The 21,575-nt window shown below is 44.7% G+C and overlaps 1 protein-coding gene across 23 annotated transcripts in view; it reads right to left on the bottom strand.

The window, feature by feature from the left end:
- The window catches only part of nrcama (neuronal cell adhesion molecule a), a 406,165-nt gene that overhangs the window by 71,058 nt on the left and 313,532 nt on the right, over positions 1–21,575 (bottom strand). For all 23 annotated transcript variants that reach the window (XM_072552544.1, XM_072552543.1, XM_072552546.1 and 20 more), the window contains 8 exons: positions 17,679–17,790; positions 14,627–14,811; positions 13,004–13,135; positions 12,741–12,884; positions 9,927–10,038; positions 2,425–2,591; positions 2,183–2,330; positions 151–275 (listed from right to left, as the gene is read on the bottom strand). In XM_072552544.1, the coding sequence (XP_072408645.1) occupies positions 151–275; positions 2,183–2,330; positions 2,425–2,591; positions 9,927–10,038; positions 12,741–12,884; positions 13,004–13,135; positions 14,627–14,811; positions 17,679–17,790 (1,125 nt within the window). The remainder of the gene's footprint in view (positions 1–150; positions 276–2,182; positions 2,331–2,424; positions 2,592–9,926; positions 10,039–12,740; positions 12,885–13,003; positions 13,136–14,626; positions 14,812–17,678; positions 17,791–21,575) is intronic.

Here is a 21,575-nt window from a genome sequence, read left to right as displayed (position 1 = left end):
TTTAACCTTTGAACCCCAGATTCTTTTCACAAAGCTTTTCACTGTGCCTCAGTACATGTGACAATAAATTCAATTCAATTCAATTCGATTCAGATTCTTTAAAGACTGGAGCGACAAGAGGAGAGCGCGAGCAAACAGAAGCCACGTTACCTAGGACAGTAAGGTCGGCCGTTGCAGAGTTGGTGTCCAAGGTGGTGTTCACCACACATGTGTAGGATCCCTGATCTTCCTCAGACACATTCAGAATGGTCAAGACGTCGCCAGAGGCTTGGTGCCTGAAATCGAGACCGTGGATTTGATGTTAGCTTGATCACATCAATCATTGACACTGCCTCGGCCTCTGATTGCAAGGGGGTGCCTATTTTTGATTCGGATTTGTGGGAATTCATTCGACTTAAATGCTAATTCGTGCTGGGGGGGGGGGGGGGGGTTGCAGGTGAGGGGAACTTTGCTTCCCCACCACCCAATCTACATTGAAAAAGGATCCTGCTGGGGTGAAGCCTCTTGGAGATGTGATCAGTGGAAACCTGTGACCTGAGATAGGCGGGAGAACGTGATTCCCACTGGCATCATGGGGCATTCAGGGCAAAGGTTTCTGATGACAAAAATGACAATGGGGAACATGCCTGCCCTCTGTGCGTGGGCAAAGCCAGACACGGGGCCGTAAATGTAAGACCGTCAGTAATAAATCCACTCAGGAATTCTGGAGAAACCTAATAACATGAAGGGGCTGGTAGGAATGCGAAGTGGGTGTGATACATCCCGCATCCTCATTTGGGAAGTCTCTGTACAACTAGCAGTGGGGCTCACTCAAAAACGAAATCAGTCTCACTCCACTCCATCTCGTCACCATAGCTTCCTGCCCCTTCCTCCTTTATCAATTTAGTTTTAATTTCAAAAATGTATTTTATTCATCCAAAATTTCTTTATATGTGTACATAATCACAAACACAGTACAATTCTCTATTCAGTTAACTTGCCCTTAATTACACCTATACTCACTACTTCAGCCATTCCTTGTAGTAACAAGATCTAAGTTCTAACTGTCTTTGCGTAAAGCGGTTTTTCCTGAATTCCTAATCGGATTTATTGCTGGTGGCTTTATATTTAGATTTGATCACAGTAGTCCTGATCACATGGCAAATGCTTCAATACTTTAACCTGTTTGCGTATTTGACAGTGAAATGGTGAGACAAAACCAGACTTAAGTGTACTTTATGACTGGGGACAGGAATTGCTAGATTAAAAAAAGGACAGTGGTTAGCAGCAGGAACCCGAGTTCAATTCCAGCCTCAGGTGACTGTCTGTGTGGAGTTGCACATTCATCCCACGGCTGCTTCCTCTGGGTGTCCCGGTTTCCTCCCACAATCCAATGATGTACAGGGGTTAGGCGGATTGGCCATGCTAAATTGCCCATCGTGTCCAGGGATAGATGGTTTAACCATGAGAAATGCAGGGTTACACAGATAGGGTTAGGTGCTGGGTGTGGGTGGGATGCTCTTTGGAGGGTCAGTGTGGACTTGATGGGCCGAACGGCCTGCCTCCATACTGTCGGGATTCTGTGATTGAAGTCGTCTTTCCCTCTTCCACCATCCAATGCTAATGGAATTGTTAACTAATCATGCCGATAACAGATTAGCGCTGGACAAGCACAACAGGTCAGGCAGCATCTGAGGAGCAGGAAAATCAATGTTTCGGGCAGGAGCCCTTCATCAGGAAATGCCGATTTTCCTGCTCTTCAGATGCTGCCTAACCTGCTGTGCTTTTCTCTAATCTTGACTCTAATCTCCAGCATCTGCAGTCCTCACTTTCGCCTATGTCTGTAACAGGCCCACACACTTAGTGAAGGAACGTTAATGGTGAACGGTTTTAGGAATCACAGTTAAGTCTCAAATGACTCTCACTGTGTGCCCCAAAATGCTGTCGCCTGCTTTGCTCTCTTTGTTATTGAAAAATGGTCGATATAATATTGAAATATATTTGTGTGTGCTGCATGATGGTTGGGGGGGTTTTCTACTTTGTAGATCTGTGGCTGGTCATCAGAGTCTATTGGTCAACAAAGGTCAAAATGACTGCTGAATCAGTTGGAAACTGATGAGTCCCTTTGCCTCTCTTTTGGGGAATATCACCATATCGGCTGTGTTAACAAAATCAAGGCTGCTGGTGCAGGAACCTACAGTACCTGTCATCATCAGGCAGCTCCTCGTTGTTTTTCAGCCACGTAATTTCTGGAGTAAGTGACGGGTCGTGCTTCACTCTGCACTCAAACACAGCCGTGCCCATCGTCTGCACTGACTGATAACGCGGCTGCTTCAGGATGGTGGTCGGATCTGAAAATTCAAAATGTTCGTGACGGCCGACATGCTTTCAGCAGCAAAGCAAAGCTTTCCCAAAAACACGACCTGAAAGCATAATGAACCTCACCTTTGACCTGGAGAAATGCTTTGTTCTGGACGACGCCAAGGGAATTGGTTGCGATGCAGGTGTACGTCCCACTGTCATTCTTCTGCGAAAAGGCAATCTCCAAAGTGCCGTTGTCATGGAAAACATAAGAGTCACCACGGAGGACACTGCCTTGGTCATCCTTGAACCTGGGGTTGAATACATTTACAGTAACACCAATGCCTCGGTCCAATTTCTCCCAACACCCTTTGCTTGTTTCTGATTTGCCAGAATTCCTCGTAACAGTGCTCTTGTTTCTCTCAGCAATAAACAATCATTGAGCCTTACTATACAGGAGGCGGCCATTTGATCCATTGCTTCCATACCTGCCCTGGCTCCTGGCAAAGGGTTACCAGATTGGTATCACTGCCCTTTCCCACAGCTCTGGAAATATTTTCCTTTTAGGTAGAAACCCAACTCCCCCTTGAAAGTGCGCCATCGATTCGGGTAGCACATGCCTGACCAATAACATGCTGCGTTTCAAACAAAATTTCTTGGGCCCGACTCATGGGAAAGCCTGACTGATGCCCTCTCACAGCTCACAAGATACACACCCGAGCCACTTGCAATGTGACAAGGAATTTTCACGCTGTCACCCAGCAGTCAATGCCAAGATGGGAGTGTGAGAGGAGCACAAGTGCCCAAATAGAATACTCACCTTGAGACTCCGCTCCCAACACTACTCAGAGGCCTGCTAAGCTTCAACCCTCACATCAAACCAACATCCCTGCCCCGTCACTTTCCTCCCACAAGCATCCTACATTCCCTTATGTCATTCTCACATATCCTTGAGAGTCATCCACCCATTTTGCACAATGCATCGTTCTCAAGATTCATGTAGTAATAGTGGGAATCATCTAAAACTGGTTGAAAAAGGATCAACTCTTTGAATTTGAAAAAAAAATCCTTGATTCAAATCTAAAAGCAAGGAGAAAGAAAAGTAATCCTTTAAGGGCCTTTAAGTAAATAATAAGAGACTTATTATTTACTTATATGGTCATAAAAGTTATATTTTATTTGGATTAATTAGATCACCCCATGAGCTGGAGTTTTTGAGATCCAGCCAAGCATTTGTAAAAGGACAAGGGTCCAAATAAAAGTTTTCAACAACACTACCAGAACAAATAATTGTTGCGATTTCAAAACAGAAGGCCTGTTCTTTGGAAGGGGAGTCAGGGAACATACCATTTTTTTCTACCTTCAACGAAAAAAGCAAAGTTTCCGGTCCAACTAAATTAGATCACAAATATGTCACAGCAAGGCATTTTCTTCTTTTACACTTCCTGATGCACTTTCTCCATTGGAAAATGTAATGGAACGCATGTCAACAATTACACTATGATGGTCAACGTAACAGTCAATTTACCTTCACAGGACAGAGCTCTATAATGAATTATTGCATTTAAAACATATCTGCATTAAATCACAGGATTTCAGAGTGACATTTGAAGTCATCAAAACATTTCATACTTCTCTTGCAGAATACTCCTGGCGTCTTTAAGGACTTTCAGACCTGCTGAGCTTTTAATGGGCTTCTAAAACAGCATACCAGCGGGCAAAAGCTGCGTGCAAGATGAAATATGGTGTTTGTCCCCCAGGTCTGGGGAAGCTAAGCTCGGTTAGTTAGAGTGTACGTTTTGCACACTGGATACTCCTGACTTGTGAAAAATGTGATAGAGTCAGGAACAAGGAGGAAAATCCATTTTTTTGCAAAAAAAAAAATCGAAGTGTAGCCATTTGTACACCAAATCATGTCTTCACAATCAAGAAAAATGTCCACCTCTCACCTCCTTCCTTTTGGCGATGAGTATGAATCTATGTCCTCTGGCTTTGCTCCTCCTTGGAATTGAAATATTTTCTTCATAACTAATCTTATTGAGCCCTCCAACTGGCAACTTATTGACCGTATCCACCAGTTCAAACCCCTCCCCTCCCCCCCCCAACCTCCCTCCCCCAAGCCAGGGAATAAAGTCTTCTTGCATCTAGTCTGTCCAGCCCTTTTCGAATTCTAATTGTATCAATCGAATCCCCTCACAACCTTCTAAATTACAAGGAATACAGGACCAATCAAGCCAATCTCTCTTAGGGCAGTCGGCCATCCCCAGTATCAGTCCAGTGAAGGTTGGCTGCACTCACTCTATGGCATGTACGTCCTCTCTTAGATTCTGAGGTTAAAACTGCCCAGAATGCTCCAGGGCATGGTCTCAGCAAGGCCCTGTCTAACTGAAGTAAGAAATTCCTACTTTGGAACTCAAATCTCCTCACAGTGAAGACTAATATGGCATTGCCTTCCTAATAGTTTGCTGCACCTGTGCGTCTACTTCCATTGGTGTACAAGGACACTCAGCTCCGTTTGTGCATCCCAATATATCACCACTTAAAAATTACTTTTCCTTCATTTTTCACACTGGCATGTATTCACATTTAACTATGTGCTGCATCTGCTATGTGTCTGCCCACTCACTGACTTGTCCAAATCACCTTGAAGCCTCCGGGCATCTTTCTCATAACTCTCAATCCAGCCCAGTTTTGTGCCAGCAAATTGGAAATGTTACATTTGGTTCCCTTATGCAGATCATGTACATAATATATATGATGAATAGCTGGGGCCTAAGCACTGATCCTTATAGCACCCCACTTGTCACTACTTCAGAAAAAGACCCATTTATTCCCTCCCTCTCTGTTTCCTATCTGTCAACCAATTCTTCATTAATGCCAAAAGATCACTCCAATCCCATACACTTTAACTTTGCCCACTAACCTTTTGAGGGACCTATTCAACAAATACAAAACATCCACTAGGTCTATTTACTGGTTACATTCTCAAAAAACATTCAGTAGATTAGAAAAGCATGATTTGCCTTTCATAAATCCATGCCGACATTATATCATCCCATGAATGCTTATCAAATGTTCTGTTATCACATCTTTCAGAACAGACTTTTCACCATGACTGATTGATATGAGGCTAACTGGTCTGTAATTCTCTGTGTATTCCTTCTCTCCCTTTTTAAATATTTGTGTAGTGATTGGAACTGGGTGGACCTTGGTGATTACAAGATTCTTGAGTGGTGTTATTAATCTGGGCCAATCAGGAAGTTCTGGCTGACCAATATTAATGGGAGATTTCAGAGGACCTCCTCGTGGGTCCGCTCCTGGGCCTGGCCAAACTGGCCATCAACAGGTCCAGGCAGCGGGCCATGGAGGGGGGTCGTTAGGGCTGACTGCCTGCCCCTCTTCCGCGGTTACGTTAGAGCCCGGGTGTCCTTGGAGAAGGAGCACGCGGTCTCCACCAACACCCTGGAGTTGTTCAGGGAGAGGTGGGCACCGCAGGGAGTGAAGTGCATTATTTCCCCCTCCAACTCTATTTTGATTTAGACCCTACCCTCCCCTTCACTGTTTTGATCACACAGCATTGCCCTTTGATGTGAAGGGCAGTGCTTGTCACTGGCCACTTGGGTGTTTCCTTTCTTCCCGGTGGTGGAAATTGAATAAAGATTCGTGCACTTTGTGTCTCTCACTGTGTCTCACACCTGCACACACACACACACACACACACCATGGGTGCTGGGGAGATTTCAGAGGACCTCCTCGTGGGTCTGCTCCTGGGCCTGGCCAAACTGGCCATCAACAGGTCCAGGCAGCGGGCCATGGAGGGGGGTCGTTAGGGCTGACTGCCTGCCCCTCTTCCGCGGTTACGTTAGAGCCCGGGTGTCCTTGGAGAAGGAGCACGCGGTGTCCACCGACACCCTGGAGTCGTTCAGGGAGAGGTGGGCGCCGCAGGGAGTGGAGTGCATCATTTCTCCCTCCAACTCTATTTTGATTTAGTCCCTACCCTCCCCTTCACTGTTTTGCTCACACAGCATTGCCCTGTGGTTTGAAGGGCAGTGCTTGTCACTGGCCACCCGGGTGTTTTTCCTATCTTCCTGGTGGTGGAAATTGAATAAAAATTTGTGCACTTTGTGTCTTTCACTGTGTCTCACACCTGCACACACACACCATGGGTGCTGGGGAAAAAAATAAGCACTACCGCACTTAGGCGGTAGTGTGGGGATAGAAAAAAAAAAAAAAAAATTAATGGGAGATTTCAGAGGACCTCCTCGTGGGTCCGCTCCTGGGCCTGGCCAAACTGGCCATCAACAGGTCCAGGCAGCGGGCCATGGAGGGGGGTCGTTAGGGCTGACTGCCTGCCCCTCTTCCGCGGTTACGTTAGAGCCCGGGTGTCCTTGGAGAAGGAGCACGCGGTCTCCACCGACACCCTGGAGTTGTTCAGGGAGAGGTGGGCACCGCAGGGAGTGAAGTGCATTATTTCCCCCTCCAACTCTATTTTGATTTAGACCCTACCCTCCCCTTCACTGTTTTGATCACACAGCATTGCCCTTTGATGTGAAGGGCAGTGCTTGTCACTGGCCACTTGGGTGTTTCCTTTCTTCCTGGTGGTGGAAATTGAATAAAGATTCGTGCACTTTGTGTCTCTCACTGTGTCTCACACCTGCACACACACACACACACACACACACACCATGGGTGCTGGGGAGATTTCAGAGGACCTCCTCGTGGGTCTGCTCCTGGGCCTGGCCAAACTGGCAATATACAGGTCCAGGCAGCGGGCTGTGGAGGGGGTCGTTAGGGCCGACTGCCTGCCCCTCTTCCGCGGTTACGTTAGAGCCCGGGTGTCCTAGGAGAAGGAGCACGCGGTGTCTATCAACTCCCTCGAGCTGTTCAGGGAGAGGTGGGCATTACAGGGATGGAATGTTTTATTTCCCCTCCAACTCTATTTTGACTTAATCCCTGCCCTCCCCTTCACTGTTTGATCACACAGCATTGTTCTTTGTCGAGAAGGGCACTGCTCGTCACAGGCCACTTGGGTGTTTCCTTTCTTCCTGGTGGTGGAATATAAATAAACATTTACACACTTGTTGTTCTTCACTGTGTCCTACACCTGCACACACATGACATGGGTGCTGGGGAAAAATAACTACCGCCTAACAGCGGTAGTGTGGAGGAAAATTTTAAAAAATGAAAAAAAAAACAGGAGTGTGAAACAACCTAAAATAATTAATGGGAAATGTAGGATCTCCTCAGTGCAGGGAACTGACTCTGAGTTGGCTGGCCACAGCCAGTATACTGTGCACAAGTAGATAAAGGGTGACTTGGTGATTGGATACCGGCCTCTGTGCAGTTATTTCAATTTGCCACCCTTCAGTTTGTAGGAACGGCTCCAGAGTTTCGGAACATGACCACCAATGCATCCAATATTTTTTAAGAGTCATTTCCTTTTGTACTCTGGAATGTAGATTATTATTGTGGTTTGTCAGCCTTTAACACCATCAATTTCCCCGGCACCTTTCTCTTAGTAATAATTATTCCCTTCAATTCTACCCTCTCACTAGATGCTTCTTTCCCTAACGTCTCTGGAAGGTTATTTGTGCATTCTTATGAAGAGGGAACCAAAGTACCTATTCAATTCTTTTGCCATTTCTTTGATCCTCATTATAATTTCCCAGGCTTCTGACTGTCAGGGATCTGCATTTGTCTTTACTTATCATTTTTCCTTCACATATTAATAGAAATTGACCATAAAACCTTCTCTGTTCTACCTTCTCATACTCTGCTTTCCCTCTCTTGACTAAACTTTGCATTGTAAAATACCCCTTAATCCTTAGGCTTGTTACTTTTCTGGCAAGTTTTAGATGCCTCCTCTTTGGATCTAATACTATTCCTAATTTCTTCTATGAACCATGGTTAACCAAATGTTCCTCTTTTATTTTTGAGTCAGACAGGAAAGAATAATCGTTGTAGTTCATGCACAGATTCTTCAAATTTGAACCATTGCCTATCCACCATCAACTCCCTTAGTAAGGTTCCCTAATCTATCCTTACCAATTTGCTCACAGTTCCCTTTATTTAGCTTCAAAGGGTGCAAGGACATTCTAACGAGCGACAGTTTAGCATCAGTGATGGGGGAGAAGTTAGAACAATAATCAGAAAAAGGTTTGAGTTAATTAAAGAGAGCTAGCACAGATTTCTAAAAGGTAGATTGTGCTTGACTAATCTAATGGAATGCTCTGATGCAGCAACAGGGAAAATTGATGAGTAGAGCACAGTGGATATTACCCCTTTGGATTTTAAGAGGTGTTTGACAAAACAATATTAAAGAGTGGTGAATATAATTGAAGCTCAGCAAAAGGGAGGTCATCATCAAACTGAATAACAAAGCTGGTTTAAGGACAGTGAGTCATGGTATGTTTTGATATGTCATGAATCGTGGTTGTTTTTTTTCCAGGAGGACGGGAGACGGGAGTCTTCCCCAAGCATCTGTACGAGTGCTTCTTTTGATATATATAAATCAGTTAAGTATTAAAATGCAGGGTAGAGTTTGCAACATTGTCAATTATAACAAAGTTTAAAGAAGACGATGCCAATCCATTATCACAGGAGATGGACTGACTAGTACATCGGGCAGACAAGTTGCCAATGGAATTTAATACAGAGTGGTATAAACTAGCATTTTGGTAGGTTAGGGAGAACATAGGCTGGATGGTACAGTTCCAAAGGGTGTGCAGAGACAGAGAGACCTGAAGCTTCACACAGATAGATGTTTGAAGCTGTTTGTAAGAGTCATTAACAAAGAAAAGGGATTTTACAAAATGGAGAGCAAAAGCTGGGAAGTTATTTTGTTACTTTACGTTACAAAGCTCTGGTTAGGCTATAACTAGAGAAATTCTAGGCACTAGACTTTAGGAAGGATGTGCGGGTCCTCTTGAAGGTACAGTGGAGATTTGTGAGAACGCAGGGATGGGGGAGTTTAGCTACAAGCTTAGCTAAGTTGGAGAAGCTGGAACTGTTCCAAGATGTGGCAGCACCCTTAATAATCTGTGCACGATTATGGAAAGTTTAGATGAGCCAAGAAGCTCTGTAACCATCAGCAGATTGCACAAAGACTAGAAAATATTGATTTGAAACTTTGGACAAGAGATGCAGTGTCAAAATCTTTTACACTGTGATTAGCAATGGCCTGTATCTTGCTGACTACAGCATAACTGATATCAAATCAAAGTTTAGTGTTTGAGAGAAGCACACTTATACGACTACAAGAATACAGTGTAGGAATGGGTCTGACTAGATTGCTCTTCAGAGAGCTGCCATGGACCTGAAGGCTCCTTTGGTACTCTCTTGCATGGATGACATACCTCTATTTGGTGGAAACTCTGGCTTTTGTGGCTATACATTACGTGATGAGGCAGATGGCAATGAAATGGGACTTGCAACAATGTGCCTTATAACTGTGCATGACAGGGTTATGGAACAGGGTGTGTTCTAAGAGTATGCGACAGGGTGTGCTGTTGAAGCGTGTGACATTGTGAAGCAACAGGGTGGTGTATGGCTTGCAGTGGAACTTAGCGACAACCCAAAAACATTTGTGGAATAGCATTATCCATTGTGGAGAGCTTGCACTCATGAATTGCTGATGGTCTCCTTACCATTGAATCTGAGGTATTGGTGATCCGAAATACGCACAGTCCAGCAACACAGCCTTGTTGGCAATGACCTGATAAACCTGGTCAGGTGGTGTCAGCATTCTGGGCGTCTCCGCTGAAAAATGCACCAGGAGATAAACATTTATCAGCTGAAATTGTTTTTTAAATCGTGGTTTCTAAAATTACCCAGGTCAAAGAATGTGTATGAACATCCAACAATAAATCAGACACAAGTGATATTACTGTACTTTTAAAAAAAATCTTTTTCCTGGGTTAAGGGCATCTCAGGCTGGGCTGGCAGTTATAAACTCGTTGTAATGGCTGTTGTAGTGGTGGTGGTGAGTTTCCTTTTAAAGAAGGGAGTTTCAAGACTTTTCTTTACCAAACAACTGTCAAAGAACGGTGGTGTAGTTTCATATCAGGATGGTGTATAGCTTGCAGGGGAACTTGGCGATGTTCCCATCCATTTGCTGACCTTGTCCCCTTACATGTTAAGGGTCTAAGTTTGGAACGTACTATTGAAGGAATCTTGGAGAGTTGCTGCATTGTATCTTGCAGATGGCATACACTACTGGAGGGAATGGTGGATGGGGCTCCAGCTAAGCAGACAACATGGTCAGACTTGTTGAGTGCTGTTGGAGCTGCACTCATCCAAGCAAGTGGGGAGTATTCCATCACAGTCCTGACTTGTGGATGATGGACTGGCTATGGCGAGTCAGAATGAGAGCTGCCCACCTCAAAATGTTTAGGCCTCTGAGCTGCTCTTGTTGCTACAGTATTTCATTGGCTGGTGTAGTTCAGTTTTTGGTCAATGTTGATAGTGGGGGATTCAGCAATGGTAATGTGTGTCAAGGACTGATGGTTAGATTCTTTTCCAAGGAAAAGATCCATGCCTGGCACTTTAGTGGCACAAATGCATGTGGCATCTCTCAGCTAAAACCCAACAAATGACATGATTTTCTGCAATAGCTCCACTGCCCCTCAGGATACCCACATGAGGTTATCAGTTGATGTCAGACTCCTCGCTACAGAAACTGGGAAGCTACCTTTGATGAATTATGAAGGTCAAACAGCCTAGCTACGAAGTTGTACAGACCTTTGGAAACTTCAATCACTGCCTCAGGAATTAATCTTATGACACTTTTTCCCGACTGTACACAGACGTTCATTTGACACATTGACTGCTATTTAATGAATTCTCTCTTTAACACCATCTCCTGAACCTACCGTACATCTCTTGCTTTCTTAGCTGCTTGGCTCTCACCTTCAGGGTTATCTCAAAGGAGGGCTCTGAATTTACCATTAGTGCCTGTACCATAATGCATCACGCCTCATTCAGAAAACCATGTCTTGTTTCAGCTGCCTTTGCTGTCTCAGGTCAGAGTTGAAACTTGCAATTCCTACTGAGGAAACTAGACACATGGGACATTTTGTAAGGCAAGCAGGAGAGTCATAATTGAGGGATCGCATGCTCGCGTGAGCAAAAGGAGTTCGAGGAAAAGGTCCAATTAGAAGATTCATGGACAAGTTACAAGTTGGATGAAGGTTTCTGTTCTTAGATTAGATTAGATTACTTAGATTAGAAACAGGCCCTTCGGCCCAACAAGTCCACACCGCCCCACCGAAGCGCAACCCACTCATACCCCTACATCTACCCCTTACCTAACACTACGGGCAATTTAGCATGGCCAATTCACCTGATCTGCACATCTTTGGACTGTGGGAGGAAACCGGAGCACCCGGAGGAAACCCACGCAGACACGGGGAGAACGTGCAAACTCCACACAGTCAGTCGCCTGAGGCAGGAATTGAACCCGGGTCTCTGGCACTGTGAGGCAGCAGTGCTAACCACTGTGCCACCGTGCCGCCCACAATGGATGCAACTACAGCAGGCAATATCCTGGGATTGAGCAAACACAGTACAGAAACACAGAAGAGCTACACTCCATCCTATATTGTTAAATCTGACCTTGAACTGTCTGACTTTCCCATGAGGCACTTGAAAAGGGATCATCCATTTCATAGTATTAGCATTGTTCAACTTAAAAATAGCTGATGTCCTAAAAGTAAACATTGGCAAAATTCCGTTTCTTGAACTTGACGCTCCATGTGAGTTGGTCAGAACTAAAACAATTCCAGTTCTCCAAATGGACTTCACCTCAGCTTTGACTAAAAAGTGACAATGCATTGAAAACCACCCGTGGAGGTGAGGGACCCAAAACATATTCGGCTTTTAATGGGATGAGGGATGGACAAAACAGGTTAAGCACTTCTAACTTTATTTTTCTATTCAATGCGAAGAAGAACTGTAATGTTTAACTTTTAACTTTGTTTCTTCATTTTCCTGCTTCAAACCGAGGTACCACTGTATCTAAGATGGCATCAGGAATGGCAGCATTGTACACTTTTCACTGCACTCATCAAAATCTAAACTAAATCAGAAATAAATAAAACTAAACCAAATAGCCACTAAGTCCTCACAGAGGACTCACGCAGGCTGCAGCCTCTATTCAACTGAAACCAAAGTGACAAAATGTGAGTGGCCTCAATTCCTACTCCGGGTGGGCTTCTTCACTGCCTGCCTAACTTTAATGTGCAATATTTTCTTTTCCGGAGACCAGGCAGTGTCAACTTTCGCAAGGGGCCTGTGTGTCCCAAGGCACATAATTATAAAGGATGGATTGCAAGCCTTGCACAATCACGGACATCCAGCCTGTCCACACCACTGAGGTGAGGAGGAATCTGGTCAAGAAGCCACATTCAGGAGAGTCACTGTGAGGAGAATCATGAGCTGATCAAGGCCATAGCCTAACTTACCGAGTACATTGACAAATGCGTTTGCCAACAAATATCCATGCTCATTGGAAGCATTGCACTGGTAAACAGCACTGGAGGAAACCTGGACTTTAGTGAAGCGAATAGTGTCGTCCATTAGTTCCCTGCTGATGTCACTTGGGGCATCTGCAAACCGGACAAAAGCAAAATGTTTCCAAACCAGAGAACCTGTCTGTATTCTGAGAACAGAAAAGACTCCGTAAACTGCCCCGTTCTGCGCTAATGCTAAGTGCCACTGTACTCACTTTCAATCGGAAAACCGTTGACCAGCCACTGGATAGTAGGCTTGGGATTGCCATTAGCTCTGCAGATCAGCGTTCCGTCTTCCCCGGGCGCGAGGATCAAGTTCTTGGGTTCGCTGATCCAATAGGGTGCAGCTGCAGAAACCAAAACCACATAAACAAAAGGTAAGGATTTTACTCTCAAACAGTCTCTGGCATCCCCTCAGCATGGTCACATTGTCACTCTGCTATCTGATCCAGAGCACCTAAGATCTATGTAAATGCCGGCACAGACTCAAGAACTCAAATGGCTTCATCCTGCTCCTAAATTTCCATGTTTTTTTCCTTTTCGTGGCAGGGAGAGGAGGAAGTGGTGCAATGGGTCTTGGTGTCAGAATTGTGGAGAACAATCTCAATGAAGGTGTCAAAATCCCAATTAATGAATGAGAGTTATCATGACTCAACATTCCCCCTAGCTTATGCTTTACACATTATTAAAAGTATGTTATTTCTGTTCAACCTTGTCTGACCTTAAGTTACAAACTTCCATATCTAACGCTAATAGGCACTGAAATAACAAACCATTGCCTCATTAATTGGGAGAGCTTTATGCCTTTTCTGCTTCAAAGTTAACACTTCCAGACAATCTTTTAAGACTTAATGAAGCCTCAGGGATTGTGTGTAGAAAAGCAGCCTTCTGATGACAAACCCAGAGTCCTATTTATAGCTTTCTGCCTTTGACCGTGATGATTTTTCTTGGTTACCTCAGTCAGCTCGGTTCAGTTAGCAGGGCTGTCCTTTCAGATTTAGCAATAGGTTCACGCTCTGCTTCAAAGCAGATGCTTTACTTTGCTACTGAAGGACTATCAGAGGTGTAAACCAAGACATTACATTCTATACCCTGTTTGGGAATAGGTGGGATTAGATTAGATTCCCCAAGTGTGGAAACAGGCCCTTCGGCCCAACCAGTCCACACCAACCCTCCGAAGAATAACCCACCCAGACTCATTTCCCTCTAACTAATGCACCTCACACGATGGGCAATTTAGCATGGCCAATTCACCTAACCTGCACATCTTTGGACTGTGGGAGAAAACCCACGCAGACACAGGGAGAATGTGCAAACTCCACATAGACAGTCGCCCGAGGCTGGAATCGAACCTGGGACCCTGCAAGGGATTCCCCTACCTTGTTCCAAGGGTTAGGGTTAATCCCTTCGGTGCCAAATACATGAGGCTGCAGCAGATTCAACGACATAAAAGTAAGTGATGATGGCAGCATTGTTGAGGTGCCCTGTTTAACTGCTGAATGGTATGTTCTACAGTCATTCTTCTGAGATCCAGGGACTTGATTCAGGGAGTATAGCCTTGTACACCTCTCTAACTCCCGAACTGAAGGGATAAAATGCATCTCTGGTAGCTTTGGACTCCCATCTCCATGTCGTAACTCGACAATCCCAGCAACAATCACTTGCGGGTGAGGCACTGCAGTGAATTACCTTATCCTTTAGGTGACAGAATGGGGTACTGTAAAAGTACAATTCTGTTGCTCAGAAAAATAACCTTTGATGCTCCAAAACGTTTTTGATTCCTCTCTTTCCCCAAGTATGCAGTGTGTCAACAGAACTCTGTGCAGGTCGAACCATACCTTTGACTGTGACGAAAATGACATGTGTACTGCTTCCCAAGTAGTTCTTGGCTGTGCACCGGTATTTCCCAGCGTCCGACTCGGAGACATCAATAATTTTCAGGGTCTTCTTAAAGTTGACCTCCAAGGCCCGGTGGCTGGGCAATTCTCCCCCTTCTTTGGTCCAATGGATAATTGGTGTGGGCCTGGAACACAATGAACAAGCTTTACAAGGGAATGCCAGTTATCAGGCGCTTCACAGAATTGTAACAGTGCAGGAGGAGTGCCCATTGGGTGAGCACTGACTGGCCAAGTGAGCAATCCCAGAGTGCCATTCCCCCATCTTCTGCCCAGAAGCCTTCACATTCCCGATTTTCACACGATAGCATTTTTAGTTTATAAAAAATGCTCACACCCACACAAAGGATAAAAAAAAAAGTAAGGTCATTGATAGATTCTTTGCAAGTCTGTGACTGTGGTTGTTTGCATTGTTCAGTGTACTGCTAAGGGAGCGCTACACTGTCAGAGGTGTTGTCTGTCAGATGAACTTTAAGCTGACCCCCATTGCCCTCTTGGGTTAACATAAAAGATCCCGCTGCACCGTATTCAATGTAGCTGTGATGTGAAGGTGCCAGTGTTGGACTTTGGTGGACAAAATCAGGAGTGACATGACACCAGGTTATAGTCCAATAAGCACACCGCTCCTTCATGAGGTGAAAGTCCTCCAGAAAGTGGAGTGCTCCGAAAGCTTGTGATTTCAAATAAACCTATTGGATTATGATCTGGTGTCATGTGATTTCTGACTAATCAATGTAGGAGGCTTCTCCCCTGTGATTATAGAATCATAGAGATGGACAGCACTGAAACAGACCCTTCGATTCAACGTCAATGCCAACCAGACATCCTAAATTAACATAATCCCATTTGGCAGCATTTGGCCCATATCACTCTAAACGCATCCTATTCATGTTTATTTGTTTAATATCATCTTGCTGTCTGTGAACCGGACAATATTTATCCCTCAAATTAACAGCAGTAAGAAAATAGCTCACCTGGTCATGACAACATTGGGATTTAGCTGTGGACATGTTAGATACTGCTCATTCAACATTTCAAAGGTGAGTCAACTTTAAGTACTTGATTGGCTGTGATGTGCTTTGGGGTGCCTTGAGGATGTGAAATGTGATGGATACATCCAAGTTCTTTCTTTCATTCTCCTCCATTCATGACAACTTCCAAACTCCACACAGACAGTCGCCAGAGGCTGGAATCGAACCAGGGTCTCTGGCGCAGTGAGACAGCAGTGCTAACCGCTGAGCCACCACGCTGGCCAATGAGAAATGTCACAACTAACCATGTTGTTCCCCTTATCCACAAGCAGTAGTTTGCACAATGACCAGTGACTGGAACGTTCAACTTGGTTTCTACTCCCTGCTCGAGGAATTCTGAGGGGGGGCAGTGGTAAATGTGTGGTGCCAACTCTGATGTAAATTTGTCAAGTGGATGAGATGTTTCCTAACATATCCTTCACATGACAGCAGCAGATGGTGTAAACCTGAGCACGGAGACCTGCACATCTCACATCCGGTCACCATCAATCGAATTCCAGCAACATCCTGCTCCCTGTTTGACCTCACACGACATGGAGTCAACGGTGCTGGAAGCAATAATTCTTAGGCTACCTCACATCGAGACATACTTCCATTTCTGTATATACAACTAAAGAACAAGAGTAGGCCACACTCAGCCCTTCTAACCTGCTCTGCCATTCAATAAGAGCATGGCTGCTCAGATTTCATTCTTAACACGACATTCCTGCATACCCCTGGTTATCAAGAATCCACCTATCACTGCCTTTATAATACTAAAAGATGCTGCACCTTTGTAAAGGACTGCAAGAGACTCTCAACACCCAGAGAGAAAAAGAAATCATCTCTGTCCCCTTATTTTTAAACTCTCAACCCTAGCTTTCAATTCTCCCACAAGAGGACACATCCTTCCAACAAACACCCTGTCAAGACTCCTCAGGATCTTACCTAACTCAGTTGAGTCACCTCCAACTATTTTAAAGTCTAGGGGATACAGGCCTAACCTGTGTAGCCTTTCCTCACAAAGCAGTCTGCTCAATCCCACTCTGAGTCTGAGACTAGTATACCTGCTCACAAACCTAGCACGTCCACAAATACTTTACATAGCCAAATACTCCCGAGGTGTCGACAATTTCCCACATTTTTAAAACATAGGAAGCCTGGCAACATGTCTTTTTTAAATCTTTCTCCTCTCACCTTAATAATATGCCCCCTCATCTGAAAACCCCAAGTCTAGGAAAAAGACATCTGCTTTTCACCCTATCTATACCCCTCGTGAGTTTATTAAACTCTATAAGGTCACCTCTCAACCTCCTATGCTCCACTGAAACATGTTCAAACCTATTAACCCTCTACTTATAACTCAAACTCTCCATTCTGGTAATATCCTGGTAAATCTCTTCTGAACCCTTAATAATATCCTTTCTGTAACAGGGAGACCAGAACTGGATTAGTACTTCAAAAGCAACTTCACCAATACCCTGTACAACCTTAATCTAACGTCCCAACTCCTGTACTCAAAGATCTCAGCAATGAAGGCAATTATGCTACATGCCTCCTCAATCATCTTATTTGTAAGTGATGCAAACTTCAAAGAATTATGTACCTGAACCCCTGGGTCTCTCTGTTCTACAACACTATCCAAGGCTCAACTTTTAATTGCATAAGTCTTGCCTTTGTTTGTTTTACCAAAACGCAATACCTCGCATTCATCCACATTAAACCGAGCTTCTCCAGCAAGCTCTGTGTTTGTTTCAGAGTGCCAACATTTGCAGTATTTTGCTTGTATTTGAGTTTTTGCAATGATGCTGATTGGAGGCTCGATACTGGTGAGGGCACAGGGCAGCCCTCTTTGTTATAGTGCTGTAAAATTCATTTTATATGTACCCGATAAAGCAACAAATCATTAATGGCCATTCAAAACGTAAAACAGCACCTGTGACAGAGGAAAACAAAGCTTCTGAGAACGGGACATTTCAACTTACAGGCCGTCGGCAATACATTCCAAGTACAGGACCTGCCCTCTCAGTACAGTCTTACTGCTGCTTGCTTCTTTGGGACTGATAATGAAGGGCCTTCGTTCTCCCACTGGGCTGTCTGTAAGAACACAAATCCATGAAACCATTGACAGACCCAATAGCTATTAACACGGTTAACAGAACCAAACCGAATATCTACTGACTTGCACTCGAGAGCAGAATTTGAAGGTTAACTGAACGCAGAAAGATCTGGAAACTGCTTCAGAAGCACTATAGTATTAGTAATAGTTAGTGACAAAGGACAAACATTAAGAATGAGATACATCTTGGCTTGCCAACGATCAGGATTTAAAGGTAAGTCAACAAGTCACTAGGGTTGTGAGCTTTCTCTATGTCCTTAGAACTTTCTCTTTGTCAGTTCGAAGCAGATTGGCAATATTTGACTGAAGCTCAATAGTTATACAATCTTGAGTACAATTGGAAAAGAGACACCTTATCAAACATCACTGGGCACACTCCTTGGGCAGTGATCGTCTGCATCCTTCGATCAAGGAAGTTGGCATTGGAAACAGCCCAGCCTGATCACATCACCATAGTACATCTCCCATGCACTTGTTTACCATTTCAATCCTCTTTTTGACACACGTCATTGCAATGTTGCTGCCACACCAGTTTACATGCAGCGAAAGGCATCCATCCTTTGCATCAGAGCAGGGACCTGAGCTTGTTCTTATAGTGCTCACTCACTGTGCAAGATGTTCAAGGCACCTCTGCCCAGCCTTGCCATTTCGTGCACTGCTGAGCTTATGGCTGGCCCAGTAATTCGGTCTTGCCTTTTAGCAAAGGCACAAGTCAGGCAGCTCGACGGTTGTGATCGGTCAAGCCGGGGACATGTTGCTGTACTGCACCGTATTACATCAATGTCCCATCTACCGTAGCTTACCCAGCAAGCTCTCAAAATGTGCTTCATCCAAATGGCCAGGGCTCAAAGTTCAAGCGGAGCCCTCAGTTACGTCAAGGGGTTGTTTCACTAGTGGTTAGCAGACCCCATCACAGTCAGTCAAGGGCATTATCCAACCTCTGTCCAGGGGCTTCAGACACAGAGTCAGATGTTCTTTGCCTTTATAGTTTAGAGAGCAGGCCACAACCAGCCATAGAGTTAGCCCGCAGGTCCAGTGTAACCCACAGGTCCAGGAGCTCATACTCAGTCAGTGATCAGTCAGGATTGTTCATCCAAGTCAGTCAGAGGAAGTGGTGAGGCTAGGGTTGGGGTGATGCAAGGATGGGGAGTAGGAGTTTTTAACTGCTTCAATTGCAATTAAAGATTTCTTAGTGCAATTAATTTATTTAATCGTCCATGCAATATGATTCCAGCATGAATTACCTTCTATTTTCTTTCACATTTCAAAACATCAACCAGTTATATCTGCAGTTAACATTCCAATCGTGCTGAACAAATTGAGCCGAACTTTTGGAAGACTTGATTGAAAGCTTCAAAGATCGACTTGCATTCCATGAAAATACAGCATGCTTTTTTTGTGTGTTTTGTTTCCCCAGATTGAGAGCTTACAATTAAAGGTGCATTCAAGTTAAATTGTCCGGACAGCACCGTAAACACACAAAAGGTTCATTTTACATGATCTAATTATTGGAAAGTCAAGCTGCTAAGTATAACTGCACAAAGGAGCAGGTGGGGCTGTATTCATTGAACAAAAATACCCTTTGCTGTTCTATCTATCCAGGTCTTTTTTATTTTTAATTTGATTGCCCCAAATAAAACCTACAGAGCACATTCACTCCATCACAGTAATCAGTTTTCCTTTCCAGAGCAGCCCAGCCCAGTGGTTTTGAAGTCACATCTCCATTTTCACCAGGAATGATTGAGGACTAATCCAGGGATTTTAAATCTATTTCTTTTCACTGAAGCCAGAAAGATTCCAGTTTCTCAGCAATGAGACAAGTAACTGAAAACTCCGCACAGGGCTGGGCAAGCCACAGTCAGAATCCTGCAACCTGAATCCTTTCAGATAGTATCGCCTAGCTCATGTTCCTTGACTAAGGAATCTCAGTGCTGCCTTTGGGGAAGCAAAACCAGATACGGGGACTGGCATCCATATTAAATTGGCGCAACCCTAAACCCAGAACGCCAAGACATCCGGTGGTGCCCTGATCTGAGATATCATTGGAATGAGGCTTTGGGCCTGGCAGGCTACCTGCATAAACCTGCACCAACATCACTCACAGCACAAGATAGATATTTCACAGTGTAATTAATGCCCTCGTGGAATTATAGCTAGATTCTTGATCCACGAGGCTCAGGTTATGATCTGGGGACTGGGGTTCGAATCCCACCATAGCAGAATTTGAATTCAATGAAAATAACACAGTCTAGCGATGTCAAACTGCCAACGTCAGGAAAAACCATCTGGTTCACTAATGTCCGTTAGGGAAGGCAAATCTGCCATCCTTACCTGGTCTGGCCTCCATGGGACTCCAGACACACAGTAACGTGAGTCGAGAGTGTGGTGCTGGAAAAGCACAGCAGGTCAGGCAACATCTGAGGAGCAGGAGAATCAATGTTTCGGGCATAAGCCCTCCAGGAAGGGCTTTTGCCCAAAACGTCAATTCTCCTGCTCCTCAGATGCTGCCTGACCTGCTGCACTTTTCCAGCACCACACTCTTGACTCTGATCTCCAGCATCTGCAGTCCTCACTTTCTCCTCGCGCATTAATGGAAGTTGTTTTTAACTGTCCTCAGGGAAATTAAGAACGTGCAATAAATGCTGCTCCAGCTGCTGATGCCCATATCCCATGAGTGAGTGAAACAAAAACCCAGTATCATTGTAACGATGTGAGGTTCGACGCCCTTAAACAGTACGTCTGCCTCCATAGATAGCAGTCTGACCTGTTGCGTTTCCCATCTTTTCCAACATGCGTTTAGTGTCAAACAACTCTTCAAAACTTAAATAATTAGCATTTTCAAATAAGTCAGCCAAGGTATACAGGGACGGCTCCTTCTGACATTGTAGAGTATGTATAAAATGAGGACAAAATGATTTTCTTGTCCACTCATGCAGCATTTGAAACAGAACCAGGAGTGGGTGAACTCACTCAGTTCCCCGAGGACGTGTTGGAGGTAGGTCCAGCACAGTACAGTTACTGTGGTTCACGCTTGACAACCACTAACCCCATTTCCCGTCTACCCCGGGGTCCACAGGACTGGAGGGAGCCACCTCACTAGCTTAGGAAAACACAACAGGTCACCCTGGCTTATGTGCTCAGTGCCAACATCAAATGGGGCTGTGAATAATTATTTCAAACTAGGTTCCTCGAGGATATTCATGGGGAGCTGAAGAGGCCTGCCAAGAAATGACGGTTCCAATCTCAAAGTGAAATCTCAAAGTGGAACCCGACAGCATTGAGACAGGCCCTTAGGCCCAACCTGGTGCATGCCGACCAAGATGTCCACCCACGCTAACCCCAATTCCCTGCACTTGGTCAATATCCTTCTATACCTTTCCTATCCATGTATTTGAAATGTACTCACCACTTAGACATGACCAAAGATGTCGCCCAAGGACCGAAGTTATATATTTTTATCGTTAAAGATCATGAGAAGCTGGTAATGGTTTGCTGTTTGCCCCCCCATCCACACACTGTCCCTAACCACCTCGCACAGGGCCAGTGGTACAATGGCCAACACATCTGATGATAGATCAGAAGATTGTCAGTTCAAATCCTACTTGACTCGAGTGCAACTTTAAATGGGATAGCACGGTGGCTCAGTGATTAGCACCTCTGCCTCACAGCATTAGGGATGCCTGTTTGATTCCAGCCTTGGGCGGTGTCTGTGTGGAGTTTGCACGTTCTCCCAATGTCTGCGTGGATTTCCTCCGGGTGCTCT

This window comes from Chiloscyllium punctatum, chromosome 32 (genome assembly GCF_047496795.1).
Source record: "Chiloscyllium punctatum isolate Juve2018m chromosome 32, sChiPun1.3, whole genome shotgun sequence".
NCBI lineage: Eukaryota > Metazoa > Chordata > Chondrichthyes > Orectolobiformes > Hemiscylliidae > Chiloscyllium > Chiloscyllium punctatum.
The sequence above is the reverse complement of the archived record's forward strand: the minus strand, read 5'-3'. Positions and strand labels throughout refer to the sequence as shown.